This window comes from Nerophis lumbriciformis, linkage group LG34, assembly GCF_033978685.3.
Source record: "Nerophis lumbriciformis linkage group LG34, RoL_Nlum_v2.1, whole genome shotgun sequence".
Lineage (NCBI taxonomy): Eukaryota > Metazoa > Chordata > Actinopteri > Syngnathiformes > Syngnathidae > Nerophis > Nerophis lumbriciformis.
The window spans coordinates 3,941,630-3,956,583 of NC_084581.2; the positions used below are offsets into that span (position 1 = coordinate 3,941,630).

The 14,954-nt window shown below is 42.9% G+C and overlaps 1 protein-coding gene across 1 annotated transcript in view; it reads left to right on the forward strand.

The window, feature by feature from the left end:
- The first annotated feature begins 4,713 nt into the window (after window positions 1-4,713).
- Window positions 4,714-14,954, forward strand: part of gabra4 (gamma-aminobutyric acid type A receptor subunit alpha4) — a 46,812-nt gene continuing 36,571 nt past the window's right edge. Inside the window, exons 1-3 of the mRNA XM_061929354.1 lie at window positions 4,714-5,138; window positions 5,217-5,323; window positions 12,080-12,147. Coding sequence (XP_061785338.1) covers window positions 5,050-5,138; window positions 5,217-5,323; window positions 12,080-12,147 — 264 coding nt within the window. The 5' untranslated portion in view covers window positions 4,714-5,049. The remainder of the gene's footprint in view (window positions 5,139-5,216; window positions 5,324-12,079; window positions 12,148-14,954) is intronic.

Below are 14,954 nucleotides of genomic sequence, written 5' to 3' on the forward strand. Positions count from 1 at the left end.
GCTCTCTGATTAGTGCCCAGAAGCAGGTGAGCATCCCGAACACTAATCAGAGTCAGGTGAGAACAATCTGCAGTCATGGCTACTAAAACACAAACCCAAGGGTGCTCAACACAGGAACTGAGGGAGTCAAAAACTACACAAACATGATACGGTCAGCGGATCATGACAATAGTAGTTCTATACAAATATTTTCATGTAAAGTTAAAGTAAAAGTTAAAGTTCCAATGATTGTCACACACACACTGGGTGTGGTGAAATGTGTCCTCTGCATTTGACCCATCCCCATGTTCACCCCGTGGGAGGTGAGGGGAGTAGTGAGCAGCAGTGTGTGCCGCGCTCGGGAATCATATGGTGATTTAACCCCCAATTCCAACCCTTGATGCTGAGTGCCAAGCAGGGAGGCAATGGGTCCCATTTTTTGTAGTCTTAGGTATGACTCGACCGGGGTTTGAACTCACAACTTCCCAGTCTCAGGGCGGACACTCTAACCACAAATCCACTGAGCTGTGTATGTACATAAGATGTGTGATTGTAAATAATGTTAATGAGATTAATCCTTAATAAAATTCCCTTCATGAAAAAAGTACCGTTTTAATAAAAAAAGGCTTTTACCCAAAAATGCGTTACTCATTGAAAAACAACCCAAAAATGGTTCATATTTTTGAAAACCCAGTTAAAATTAGAGATGTCCAATAATGTCGAACTGCCGATATTATCGGCCGATAAATGCTTTAAAATGTAATATCGGAAATTATCGGTATCGGTTTCAAAAAGTAAAATGTATGACTTTTTTTTTTTAAACACAGCTGTACGGCGTGGTACTTGGACGTAAGGAGAAGTACAGAGCAGTTGCGTCTCCCATTCATACTTGCCAACCCTCCCGATTTTCCCGGGAGACTCACGAATTTCAGTGCCCCTCCCAAAAATCTCCCGGGGGATTTCCACCCAGACAACAATATTGGGGGCATGCCTTAAAGGGACGGCCCAATCACATAATATCTACGGCTTTTCACACACACAAGTGAATGCCATGCATACTTGGTCAACAGCCATACAGGTCACACTGAGGGTGGCCGTATAAACAACTTTAACACTGTTACAAATATGCGCCAAACTGTGAACCCACACCAAACAAGAATGACAAACACATTTTGGGAGAACATCCGCACCGTAACACAACATAAACACAACAGAACAAATACCCAGAACCCCTTGCAGCACTAACTCTTCCGAGACGCTACAATATACACCCCCCGCTACCCCCTACCGCCCCACCTCAACCCCGCCCACCTCAACCTCCTCATGCTCTCTCAGGGAGAGCATGTCCCAAATTCCAAGCTGCCATTTTGAGGCATGTTTTAAAAAAAAAAAATGCACTTTGTGACTTCAATAATAAATATGGCAGTGCCATGTTAGCATTTTTTTTCCATAACTTGAGTTGATTTATTTTGGAAAACCTTGTTACATTGTTTAATGCATCCGGCGGGGCATCACAACAAAAATAGGCATAATAATGTGTTAATTCCACAACTGTATATATCGGTATTGGTTGACATCGGAATCGGTAATTAAGAGTTGGATAATATCGGATATCGGCAAAAAAGCCATTATCGGACATCTCTAGTTAAAACATACTTGCCAATCCTCCCGGATTTTCCGGGAGACTCCCGAAATTCAGCGCCTCTCCCAAAAACCTCCTGGGACAAATCTTCTCCCGAAAATCTCCCGAAATTCAGGCGTACCTGAGTGACGTGTCGACAGCCTGTTTTCACGTCCGCTTTCCCACAATATAAACAGCGTGCCTGCCCAATCACGTTATAACTGTAGAATGATCGAGGGCGAGTTCTTGGTTTCTTATGTGGGTTTATTGTTTGGCAGTTTCATTAACGTCCTCCCAGCGCGGCAACAACACACAGCAACAGCAGTCACGTTTTCGTCTGCCGTAAAGCAGTTCGTCTGCCGTAAACAGCAATGTTGTGACACTCTTAAACAGGACAATACTGCCATCTACTGTACATGCATATGTGACAATAACATCTACGGCTTTTAGAGAGTGCAGTGCACAACTGCGCACACAACAAGGAGATGAAGCAGAATGCATCATCAGAGAGGGTGTTCAGCATGGTTGGAAAAATAGTGAGAGAGAATAGAACAAAGATGGACAATTTAACCCATCCATTCATCCATCCATCTTCTTCCGCTTATCCGATGTTGGGTCGCGGGGGCAGCAGCCTAAGCAGGGAAGCCCAGACTTTTCTCTCCCCAGCCACTTCGTCCAGCTCCTCCCGGGGGATCCCGAGGCGTTCCCAGGCCAGCCGGGAGACATAGTCTTCCCAACGTGTCCTGGGTCTTCCCCGTGGCCTCCTACCGGTTGGACGTGCCCTAAACACCTCCCGAGGGAGGCTTTCGGGTGGCATCCTGACCAGATGCCCGAACCACCTCATCTGGCTCCTCTCGATGTGGAGGAGCAGTGGCTTTACTTTGAGCTCCCCCCGGATGGCAGAGCTTCTCACCCTATCTCTAAGGGAGAGCCCCGCCACCCGGCGGAGGAAACTCATTTCGGCCGCCTGTACCCGTGATCTTGTCCTTTCGGTCATAACCCAAAGCTCATGACCTTACCTATGGTCACAATTCAACCCTTAACTCAACAACGAGTAGATGAGTGTTATGTGTGTGTATATGTGTAAATAAATGAACACTAAAATTCAAGTATTTCTCTTATATATATATATATATATATATATATATATATATATATATATATATATATATATATATATATATATATAGCTAGAATTTACTGAAAGTCAAGTATTTCTTATATACATATATGAAATACTTGACTTGGTGAATTCTAGCTGTAAATCTACTCCTCCCCTCTTAACCACGCCCCCGCACCACCCGCCCCCCCCCCCCCCCGCACCAACCACGCCCCCGCCCAAAAACCACGCCCCCCCCCCACCTCCCGAAATCAGAGGTCTCAAGGTTGGCAAGTATGAGTTAAAATGATACCCTTATTACCCACAAAATGGATTGCTCTTCTTTAAAAAAACTGAACAATTTAATCCAACACTCACAACTCATAAACTGGGTTATCACAACAACCCATCATTTTTTAGTGTACATAATGGTGATAATGGTGAAAGCGTGATTATAATCGTACAGTCTATGACGGTTGCGTCCGTGTTTACAGCAGTGTTTGCCTCCTTCTACACTTTCTCACACCTCTTTTCCCCCATCCTGCATCACCAATGGGGGGCATAGTCGTCATTATTTAGTTTGATCATATAAAAGTTATTTATTTATTATTTATTAGCCTTTATTTAACCAGGTAAAATCCCATTGAGATCAAAGATCTCTTTTCCAAGGGAGACCTGGCCAAGAGGGCAGCAGCAAGGTTACATTAAAAACAGTAAACAAATACATAAAACATCACATTTACAACATTAAAACTTGCTCACATGACACATGTGCATACAGACAAGGTAGACTGCAATCCTTTCACAGAAGCTTTAAACTCATTCAACGTAACTAGGGTTTGAAGTTTAATGTTCGATTGTAGGTTATTCCAAGCCTTCGGTGCTGAAAACCTAAATGCTTTCTTGCCCAGTTCAGTTCTTACTTTGGGGATGACAAATTGCAGAACATTCATTGAACGAAGATTGTGACTTCCTTGTTTCTTTGTTAAAAGACAAGACAGATAAGATGGAGTGATACCCAGAATGGTTTTGTAGATGAAAACATACCAATGATTGAGGCGTCGAGCACATAAAGATGTCCAGTTAACCATTGAGTATAACACACAATGGTGAGTAAGGGGAGCGCAGTTGGTAATGAATCTCAGTGCCCCGTGGTACACACTATCCAGCTTGTGGAGACAACCAGCAGTAGCATTCATGTACAACACATCTCCATAGTCAATAACAGGTAAAAAGGTTGTTTCCACCAATTTCTGTTTCACAGTAAAAGAAAAGCAGGACTTGTTTCTATAATAAAATCCCAGTAAAAGTTTCAGTTTTTTTACAACATACTGAATGTGCTCCTTAAAACTCAAGTGGTCATCAATTAAAAATCCTAAATATTTAAAAGCAGATACTAACATAATTTGTTGCCCATTTCTTGTTAAAATGTTCTCACACAGTGATGATCTTACAGTTTTTGATGTGGTAAAGAGCATACACTTTGTTTTCTCTGCATTTAAAACCAGTTGAAGATAGCAAAGTTGTTCTTGTACTCTGTCAAATGCATGTTGTAGATATTTAAAAGCCTCAGCAAGAGTGGGTGCTGTGCAGTATATGACAGTATCATCAGCATAGAAATGGAAAGTTGAGTTCGGAATATTCTGTCCAAGATTATTTATGTAAATAGTGAATAATAAGGGGCCCAACACAGAACCTTGAGGGACACCCTTTTTCACTTGCAGTACGTCCGAGGAGGAACCTTCTATCTGAACAGCCTGAGTTCTACTTGTGAGGTAATTTGCAAACCATCCAACTGCTTGCTGAGAAAAACCAATAGCTGAAAGACGTTTGATTAAAATTACATGATCAACAGTATCAAATGCCAAACAGGATTACTTTTCTCCCCACCAGCTAAATGGAGTAAAAAGCAGCACATTGCTGGATGGAAGAAAGTGCCTTGTGTGAAATATGCAAGGCAGCAGGGGAGGTCACCCTGTCAGGAGCCAGCAAATGTTGAGTGGAGTCGAGAAGATGAGGAGGATGAGGAGGATGAGAGGATGAGGAGGATGAGGAGGATGACATCATGCTTCTCCACAAGGTGCATGTCAGAGGTGTTGAAACGCTGTGTAGGACCACAGCAGGTGGGGTTGCGAAGTGGATGAAGCAGCAGCAGGACTACTGAATGTTGCAACTGGAGCAGCAGAGAAAATCCAAGCCGGAAGAGGTTTGGAGGTGAGGATCTGCTCCGCGCATATTTGGCGCGGTGGAGGAGAGCCTGCGGGAGAACTCGCATCTCCTCTCTCGTCCTTCCGAAGAGGCAACCTGGGAGTGTTGCGATGTGAAGAGGCTTAAAGTATGGCATGCAAAGATGCGTCCTGCCAACAAGAAGGAGATGGTGGCAGCGATGCGTCCCGCTTGCGTTCTGGCTTTGGTCTACTTTTTCTCTTTGGCGACTTGGTGAGTCCCACATTGACCGTGGCGACCAAACTTCTTCTTTTTTTAAGTCTCTAAAGTGTCTTGATTTTACCTCTCCAGTGTAAAAAACACAAGGAAGGATGAAAGGATCTATCCGGAGAATTTTACGCGGATTTTAGACAGACTTCTTGACGGTTACGACAACAGGCTAAGACCGGGATTTGGAGGTACGTTGGCTTAATTTACAAATACACTATAATTTCTTTTTTTATAATAGCCCTCAATTCACATTTCAAAAATATTTAACTTCGTTAGGTACGCTAATTCGTTCACATATAAAAGCAACATATAACATTGGTCATTTAAGTACTTAAACGCACCATTTATCTACTGCGCAAGTCATTGAACTCAACATCCAGAGGAAAGACTTATTGTTTTTATTAGACGTTGGCACACTCGTGGGTACAAATGTCATTTTAAATAAATCTGCTGTTTATTTAATATGTTTGGAAGTTTGTGACGAAATCCCATCGTGGATTTGACCTCCATTAAATGCACGCAATGTAGGATGTATATGTACTGTACATATCCATACTCTCAAACTAGCATCATGGGATTTATATTTTTAGTTCTAAACTATATTTATATCTATTTCACTAATATCTACACTCAAGTTCGTGATAGTATTCAAATATTTAAATGAAACCCTATTTTATGTTATACTCATACTTGCCAACCTTGAGACCTCCGATTTCGGGAGGTGGGGGGTGGGGGGCGGGGGCGTGGTCAAGGGTGGGGCGGGGGGCGTGGTTGGGGGCGTGGTTAAGATATATATATATATATATATATATATATATATATATAAGAAATACTTGACTTTCAATGAATTCTAGCTATATATATTTTATTACACATATATATATATATATATATATATATATATATATATATATATATATATATATATATACATAAATAAAATAAATACTTGAATTTCAGCGTTCATTTATTTACACATATACACACACATAACACTCATCTACTCATTGTTGAGTTAAGGGTTGAATTGTCCATCCTTGTTCTATTCTCTGTCACTATTTCAGAACACACACATTATACAAATATACATTATAAATTCAATAAGAAAACGGGAGCTCTAATTTGGGAGTCTGAATTAGGATCAGAAGTTCCTATATAAACATTGCGCACTCACGTCGCCATTTTGTATTGATTACTGCAGTTGTGCACTGGATTCATTCACAAATACAAACTACAACAACAACTACAACAAGTTAGGCTCCACCATCAGAATGTGTACTTAAACTTATAAAGATCACATGGATATTATTCAGTGAGTTGATTCACCAAAACTAACCTGTTATACAAGAGGAAAAAGCACACAGGACGTTTCAATTGTTCACAGACTGGTCGCTCTCATCAGAATGACAAGACACTTCCGGTCTGCAGGTGATAGCATTCAATTGGGAAGAAACGCCCTACTGCCCCCTACTGACCAATGTGAATACTGATAAATGTGTAATGACAGCTCCAAAAACGAATTTAAACCACAAAATAAAATAAATAAATCAACACAAAAATGTGACACATTATGGGTGAGTCACATATGCATGTACAGTAGATGGCAGTATTGTCCTGTTTAAAAGTGTTACAACATCGCTGTTTACGGCAGACAAACTGCTTTACGGTAGACGATTACTTGACTGCTGTTGTTGTGTGTTGTTACCGCGCTGGGAGGAAGTTAATGAAACTGCCTAACAATAAACCCACATAAGAAACCAAGAACTCGCCCTCGATCATTAGCTGTTTATGTTGTGGGAAAGCGGACGTGTGAACAGGCTGTCAACACGTCACTCAGGTCCGCATGGAGCTGGAGGCCACGCCCCCTCTCAGCCTGAATTTCGGGAGATTTTTGGGAGAAAATTTGTCCCGGGAGGTTTTCGGGAGAGGTGCTGAATTTCGGGAGTCTCCCGGAAAATCCGGGAGGGTTGGCAAATATGGTTATACTTCTGTTTGGTTTTAATATGCACTATTAACTCAAACAATTGCATGGAATAAAAGGTGAAACAATATTAATTTGTAGATATTGTCTTGTATTGTTTTATTTGTATATTGTTCACACATAACTTTGTTTAGGAAAATGTTCTATTTGGCCTAAATATTTTTTTTACGTAGTATTGGCAATACTGGACCTGTATTTGCCTAGCATGGCCTAACATTATGAAAGATTTATTGTAGCAAAATGATTTCCAAACGTGTATCTCAACCTGTGTGTGTGTAATTAAATTGACGTGCGTGTGTGTAATAATGTGTGAGTCTGCATAATAATCTGAGTGTATTCAGATTTGCGTACGTGTGTTTTAAATGGTCTGTCTGACTGTCCCTAATCAGAAAGAACCGTTGATAGGCTGTCTACTTACACGAGACTTTTGCGACACTTCTGCCGTGTACGATTTGAGTGAGCGCATCCAGATTCGTGCATGCGTGTAATACAATCTGCGCGTATGTATCTATGATCTGTGAGAAGCAGGAAACCTTTATTGCCTGTCGTTTTTTTATATGTGACAGAGTTTTCTGTCAGTAAGTCCCCCTTGCCTTTCCTTATACTCTCCACTAGTAGGCGCCTTGCAGTCACTGATTATGTTATTCTGCGTTGAAGTCAACAACGATGGACCATGCTCAAACACTTGCTAAAAGCTGCTAAGCTTAAAGTTAAAGTACCACTGATAGTCACACTCACACACTTGGTGTGGTGAAATTACCCTCTGCATTTGACCCATCCCCTTTTTCCACCTCCTGGGAGGTGGAGGGGAGCAGTGAGCTGCAGTGTGCGCCGCGCTCGGGAATCATTTGGTGATTTAACCCCCAATTCTGACAAGCATAGTCTTTGGTATGACTCGGCCGGGGTTTGAACTCACGTCCTACCGATCTCATGGCGGACACTCTAACCACTAGGCCGCTGAGCAGTTCACGGTCACTCAATTTAACTCACGCCGCACTTGACATTTTTCCCGCTTATATTTCCCATTCAATACATATATATTTTTTCTAGGGCTGCAACAACTAATCGATTAAATCGATTAAAATCGATTATACAAATAGTTGGCGATTAATTTAGTTAACGATTCGTTGGATCTATGCTATGCGCATGCGCAGAGGCTACTTTTTTTTTATTTTTTTTATTTTTTATTATTATTATTATTTTTAACCTTTATTTATAAACTGCAACATTTACAATAATCAAAATAATAGGAGTGTAACGGTACGTGTATTTGTATCGAACCGTTTCGGTACGGGGGTTTCGGTGCGGAGGTGTACCGAACGAGTTTCCACACGGACATATTAAGTAGCATACTGCACGTTGTGTAAACAATACTCAAAATGCCGGACATTTGAGGCATTTAAGAAACTCCGCCCTGACAGCTCCGCAAAAGAGGACATGTCCGGTGAAAAGAGGACGTATGGTCAGTCTATTCTAGCCCGTTAGCTGCTAGCATGCTAGCAAAAGAGGACATGTCCGGTGAAACCGATCGCTGCTAGCATGCTAGCAGCTAACGGGCTAGGATAGACTGACCATACGTCCTCTTTTCACCGGACATGTCCTCTTTTGCGGGGCTGTCCGGGCGGTGTTTCTTAAATGCCTCAAATGTCCGGCATTTTGAGGGAACGTGTATTTTCAATATACGTTCAGGGTTAAGAAGGTTAAAAACAAAACAAATTGTGAAGGTGCGCAGCAGCATTGGTGAGGGAGGGGCAGAGACAGAGAGAGTGAGAGAGTTGTGATAAACACGCATGCGTCGTCAGGCTCTGCTTTTTATCGATAGATTTATCAGATTACATTTTTTATTATCTATAGCAGGGGTGTCAAAAGTGTGCATTTTTGTAACATTTTCCTTGTTTTATTTGGCAAGTTGAAAGAACATGGCGCCAGTATGCTGTTTTTTTCTTCTTCAATAAAATACTGGAAAAGATAGAAATGTAGTTTGTCTCTTTTATCTGATTATTAATCGATTAATCGAAGTAACAATCGACAGATTAATCGAATATCAAACTAATCGTTAGTTGCAGCCCTAATTTTTTCATAATAATAGTAAACTTTGGTTTCCGCAACTTGCCGTAGTTCGAGTAACTCTGATTGATTGATCCAAATATCCAATCCCAGACCAAGCCATCAGTCCACTGCGCTTACATTTAACCAACCATGGAAGACACTACGCAATTTAAACCAATCAGAAACAACGTTAGGCGGGTCTTGGCGTCTCTCTTTTACGCACCTCAGCTGTACGTTGTTTCTGATTAGTTTAAATCATATTTGCCAACCCTCCCGGATTTTCCGGGAGACTCCCGAAATTCAGCGCCTCTCCCGAAAACCTCCCGGGACAAATTTTCTCCCGAAAATCTCCCGAAATTCAGGCTGACTCAGGTCCTCCACAATATAAAAAAGCGTACCTGCCCAATGACGTTATAACTGTAGAATGATGGAGGGCGAGTTCTTGGTTTCTTATGTGGGTTTATTGTTAGGCAGTTTCATTAAAGTCCTCCCAGCGCGGCAACAACACACAACGACAGCAGTCACTTTTTTGTATACCGTAAAGCAGTTCGTCTGCCGTAAACAGCAATGTTGTGACACTCTTAAACAGGACAATACTGCCATCTAGTGCATTTGATGAAAGCACTTTTGTGCGTGCCACACAGCAATGCATCAGAGAGGGTGTTAAGCATGGTTCGAAAAATAGTGACAGAGAATAGAACAAGGATGGACAATTCAACCCTTAACTCAACAATGAGTAGATGAGTGTTATGTGTGTATATGTGTAAATAAATGAACACTGAAATTCAAGTATTTATTTTATATATATATATATATATATATATATATATATATGAAATACTTGACTTGGTGAATTCTAGCTGTAAATATACCTCTCCCCTTTTAGCCACGCCCCCGTCCCACCCCGACCTCACCCACGCCCACCCCCTCCCCCCACCTCCCGAAATCGGAGGTCTCAAGGTTGGCAAGTATGGTTTAAATTGCGCGGTGTCTTCCGTAGTTGGTTAAATGTAGGCACACCTCAGATACGCACACACAGATTGTATTACATGCACACGTTGTATTATACACTCACAAATTGTACAGGGCAGAAGTGACGCAAAAGTCACGTGTAAGTAGACAGCCTATCGAGGGTTATTTCTGATTAGGGACAGATGGACAACTTAAAACACACGTATGCGGATCTGATTACACACACTCGGATTAATATACAGACACACACATTAGTACACATGCACGTCAATTTAGTTACACACACACAGATTGAGATACACGTTTGCAAATAATTTTGCTACAATAATACTTCCATATAACATTGCCTAGCATGTGACATTTGCAGTATAGCCCCACTCCAATGTATATCCTACTTTTTATGCCACGCAGAAGAAGAGCCTCCTAAGCTGGCACGTAATGTCGGTGTGGTTACATAATCACCAGACAAACACTTAATGCACAGTTTGAGTGCTAAAAGTGAGGATTTGTTTCTCATGCACATCAACAAAAAAACCCAACACACAACACACAAAAATGTGTTCTTGTGTTCGTTGTCACTGCTCTGTTTTTCTGCACAGCCACATCCGACTTCCAGAACTTTTAGTAACATAAGCTATTTGAAAGAACATGCTTACTGTCTGCTAGAGATGCGCGGATAGGCAATTATTTCATCCGCAACCGCATCAGAAAGTCGTCAACCATCCGCCATCCACCCGATCTAACATTTAATCAGAACCGCACCCGCCCGCACCCGCCCGCACCCGCCCGTTGTTATATATCTAATATAGACGATGCAAGGTATTAGTGAGGTTATAAAGCTTTTGCCTGTTAAAGAAAGGAGACTGATCCAATGCAGCACAGACATTCGCGTGCCACGCTGTCACGGCCCAGACGCACACCAGTGCGCAATCATATGGGAGCCGCGCTGAGCGCACCTCCAAGCACGTCTCGCTGCCGGCGACGGCCGGGTATGGGCCCGACGCTCCAGCGCCATCCATTTTCAGGGCTAGTTGATTCGGCAGGTGGGTTGTTACACACTCCTTAGCGGGTTCCGACTTCCATGGCCACCGTCCTGCTGTCTATATCAACCAGGGTGAGCCCCACCCCTTTCGTGAGCGCACTGCGCGCGGAGTGACCCCTGTTACGCGCCCCCGGCAACAGGGGTGGCGGGCAGGTAAGCTGCGCGGGCAGGTAAGCTGCGCGGGCGGAGCGCGCGGAGTGACCCCTGTTACGAGCCCCCGGCCACGGGGGTGGCGGGCAGGTAAGCTGCTTACCTGCTGCGCGTGACGCCGGCCGCGGCGAAGGCGGACGAGGCGGGGTGTCGGTGCGGTGGGCGCGGTGGTGACCCTGGACGTGCGTCGGGCCCTTCTCGCGGATCGCCTCAGCTACGGCTCCCGGTGGGGCCCTCTCGGGGGAAGGGGCCTTGGTCCCGGACCCCGACGAGGCATCCCTTCTCTGCTCCGTAAAAGTGTCCATCTCTTTTTTTTTTCTTCTTCTGTTGTGGCATATGCTGCAGGTGCCTGCTCGTTTTTCGTATGTGGGTAACAACATTTAACTATGTATATATATTTCCGAATTGGTTTAACTGCCACCCGTCTGAATCTATTTAAAATCAAATTTTTTTTTATTTCAACCGCCCGACCCGACCCGCGGATAAAATCAAATTTTTTTAAATTTCAACCGCCCGATCCGCGGATAATCCGCGGACTCCGCGGTTGTGTCCGCAAACCGCGCATCTCTACTGTCTGCATTCCTTCACTGGAGGGGAAACTAATCAAACAGGATGATGTTTTTAAAACATGGTCATAATGTATATGCTGCCGAGTGCGGGTGAGGTGAGCTTGACCTATTAGATGTAAGGAAGATGTGTTCAGGACCGATGGCTCATTTGAAGATGAACTGTGTTTCGTTGTCTCATCAGGACCCGTGACTGAGGTCAAGACAGACATTTATGTGACAAGTTTTGGGCCTGTCTCCGACGTTGAAATGGTACGCACTCCAGTTATTAGCGCATGAAAGGTTATGTTTTTGCTCTTTTACACTGCTCAGAAAAGTAACGGGAACACATGATCCTCACAGTGAAACACCAAATGGAATGGTTCTGTCAGTACACTTCAATGAGTACACTAGGGTGTTGGCCTGGACTAAAAAAGTACATAGTCGTTAGATTTTGGGCAAAGCCTTTCTTTTGTATGCTGGCATGTATGCTATCAAGAGCAACTAGCAGTGATCCCCACAACATAAACCAATCTTTTTTGCAGTAGGTCCTTAAAAACAGCAGAGCGTTCCTACAGACTGTGATTTTTTTTCCCGAATTTCGTAAATCGGACAATGAATAGACAAAAATCAAATGTCCACTGCATAAGATGCCGGAATATACAAAAATGAGATTGGCATTGAAGAGGAAATGGTGCTCCATATAGTTACATTTCCGTGGCATGGTTGCAGTAGTTGGAACCCCAAGATACGCAGACAGGAGACAGCGTGCAGGTAAACATCCACTGGAGGCGGTACTGGTGGCAACCCCGCTGGCCAAGAGGTGGTGGCGGCCTCGATGGAGGGATGCCAGTAGTAGCCCACCCTCAGGAAGCGGGTTCTAGACGCTCTCCTTGGTCGGAGGAAGGAACTGTTGATCAGTGGTGTCAACTGGAGCTGCTGGAGCAGGGGCCAGATGGTGAATATTGAGTAGAATAAGTCTTTCCAAGTCATTAGCGTCATTAGACCTGTTTTAGGGGGCCTGATACTCCCTAAAATATTCTTAAGCACCGCTAAATAATTTAGTGGGATTTTTTTTTTTTTTTTTTTACGAAAAAGTGCAGACACATTCAATATACAGTGTAAATACGCAGAAATATGAGTTTGTCAAGGCACTTCATATACAAATTGACCCCAACCGTATTCCTGGCCACGTCATGCCCTGTCACTGATGAAAATATGGGGACTTCCGGTGCCTCTTGTTGTGTGTGTCATTAGTATTTGAGGAGCAAAGCAGAAGGTTTTGGGTTCAAATCCCTGTTGAAATTGTAGTAAGATGTTAAAATTGTTTAATACGCTAATCTTCACCATTGTAATAAAAAAGAGTGGACTATTACAAAATCATGCTGATTGTCAAAGATGTTAGACAATATACGACGCGATAGTTCTACCTCAATGGAAGCTTTTGTTATTCTGGAAAATAATTGCGTTCCTCAAGGGAATATTATTTATATGGTGCAGGGATAAACATGAGTTCAGCCTTTTAAAGCTCCTCTTGACCACCATTTTTTTGACCTCAGTATTTGTCAAACCCAAGTTACGGCCAAACAGAGAGCAGCAAAATGAAGAGACCTAGCCTACACGATGGACCTACGGAAGTTTTTCAAGAAAGTACGTTTTTACAACTGCTGGAAGTATTAACTCCAGCTAAGAGCTAATAGCTAACAGCTAACAGTCGGCTGTAATTAATGAACCAGGTGCTCCCCATTTTGATAAATAAAAACCTGGCTAGCAGGCCAAGTCAAACTATTAGCATGATGGTGATTGATTTCTGTCACTTCTTTTAGCTCAGAAAAAAGAGAGCTGAGCTCATTCACGTATGATTATCATCAGAAATTATACTAATAACAATCACTCCACCACCTTTCAAGAGCAACATTTTTTCCAAGTCAATCTCCTGTGGGCTAATCTCCCCCTATTCTTAAAACTTAGTGACACCCCTGGTCCAACTCTAAAGGTTTCAGCTATCACCTATCATCTGCTAGCAACAATGTCCTGATATCTCCCCCAAAAATTGTCTCATTCCACGAAAAGAGTGCACACAAACGAGTTGTTTTGCCAACCGCCAGGCGAATGACCTATTGTTATGCAAGGCGATTGTCCGGTCAACAACAACAACAACAACAACAACAACAACAACAACAACAACAACAACAACAATTCCATTGTGACCACCCCTAGGGAACACACCCACCAGAGACATAAATAGGGAAACTCCACACTTCAGAACTGAATAAACACTTTGGATGAAAAGTTTTCAAAAACAAGAAGAGTTCAGTTGCCTCCATTCAACCTTTGCGGTACAATGACCTGGATATACTGAGAATCTACACAGGCATTTGGCTACCTTCAGTGTACTGCAGTTCATATCATTCTTCTTAGTGCACTCAGAAATGTAAGTACAGAAGTGCGCCAGTTGAAACTTAGTCTTCTCTGAAAGGTTTTGGAGGTGGTGTCCACCTTATTCCTTCTGCTGGTTTTTGGGCTAGTTTTTCATTCCCCCCCCCCCAGTCCGTGCAACCCACAGAATAGATCAGATAGTACAGCTTCTCCAGGATGTGCCATGGCCACGAGGTTTGTTGTGTTCAAGCATGGTTTCAAGAGTATAGATAAGCATCTTGGAGACAGGCCACCTGCTGAATGAGAGTCCGACAGTGATTGGCACCACAACTCCTCAGACCAATTGTCACAGGGTTCCTCCTAGTGCACCACCATGTCCAGGCTCAGGGTAGCTGGAGTGTCTCAGTAGTTCCTGAATGATGAAGGCGTTGATTTCACTGACTGGTTCCACCTCTTTACACCACAGACAGGCTGTCAGTAGCTGACTAATGCCCTGATTTGAGTCTGGGATTAGAATAGGGCTGCAGCTATTGATTATTTTAGTAATCGAGTAATCTGTCGATTTAGTTTGGTCGATTAATCGAGTAATCAAATAGGACAAACTTTATAGCCTCAATGCTTAACTTTGAAAAAATGTGTCTGCTTGCCATAACCTTCATTGACTTTTTCTAATAAATGCATTTATTAGGTTACATGTTGTT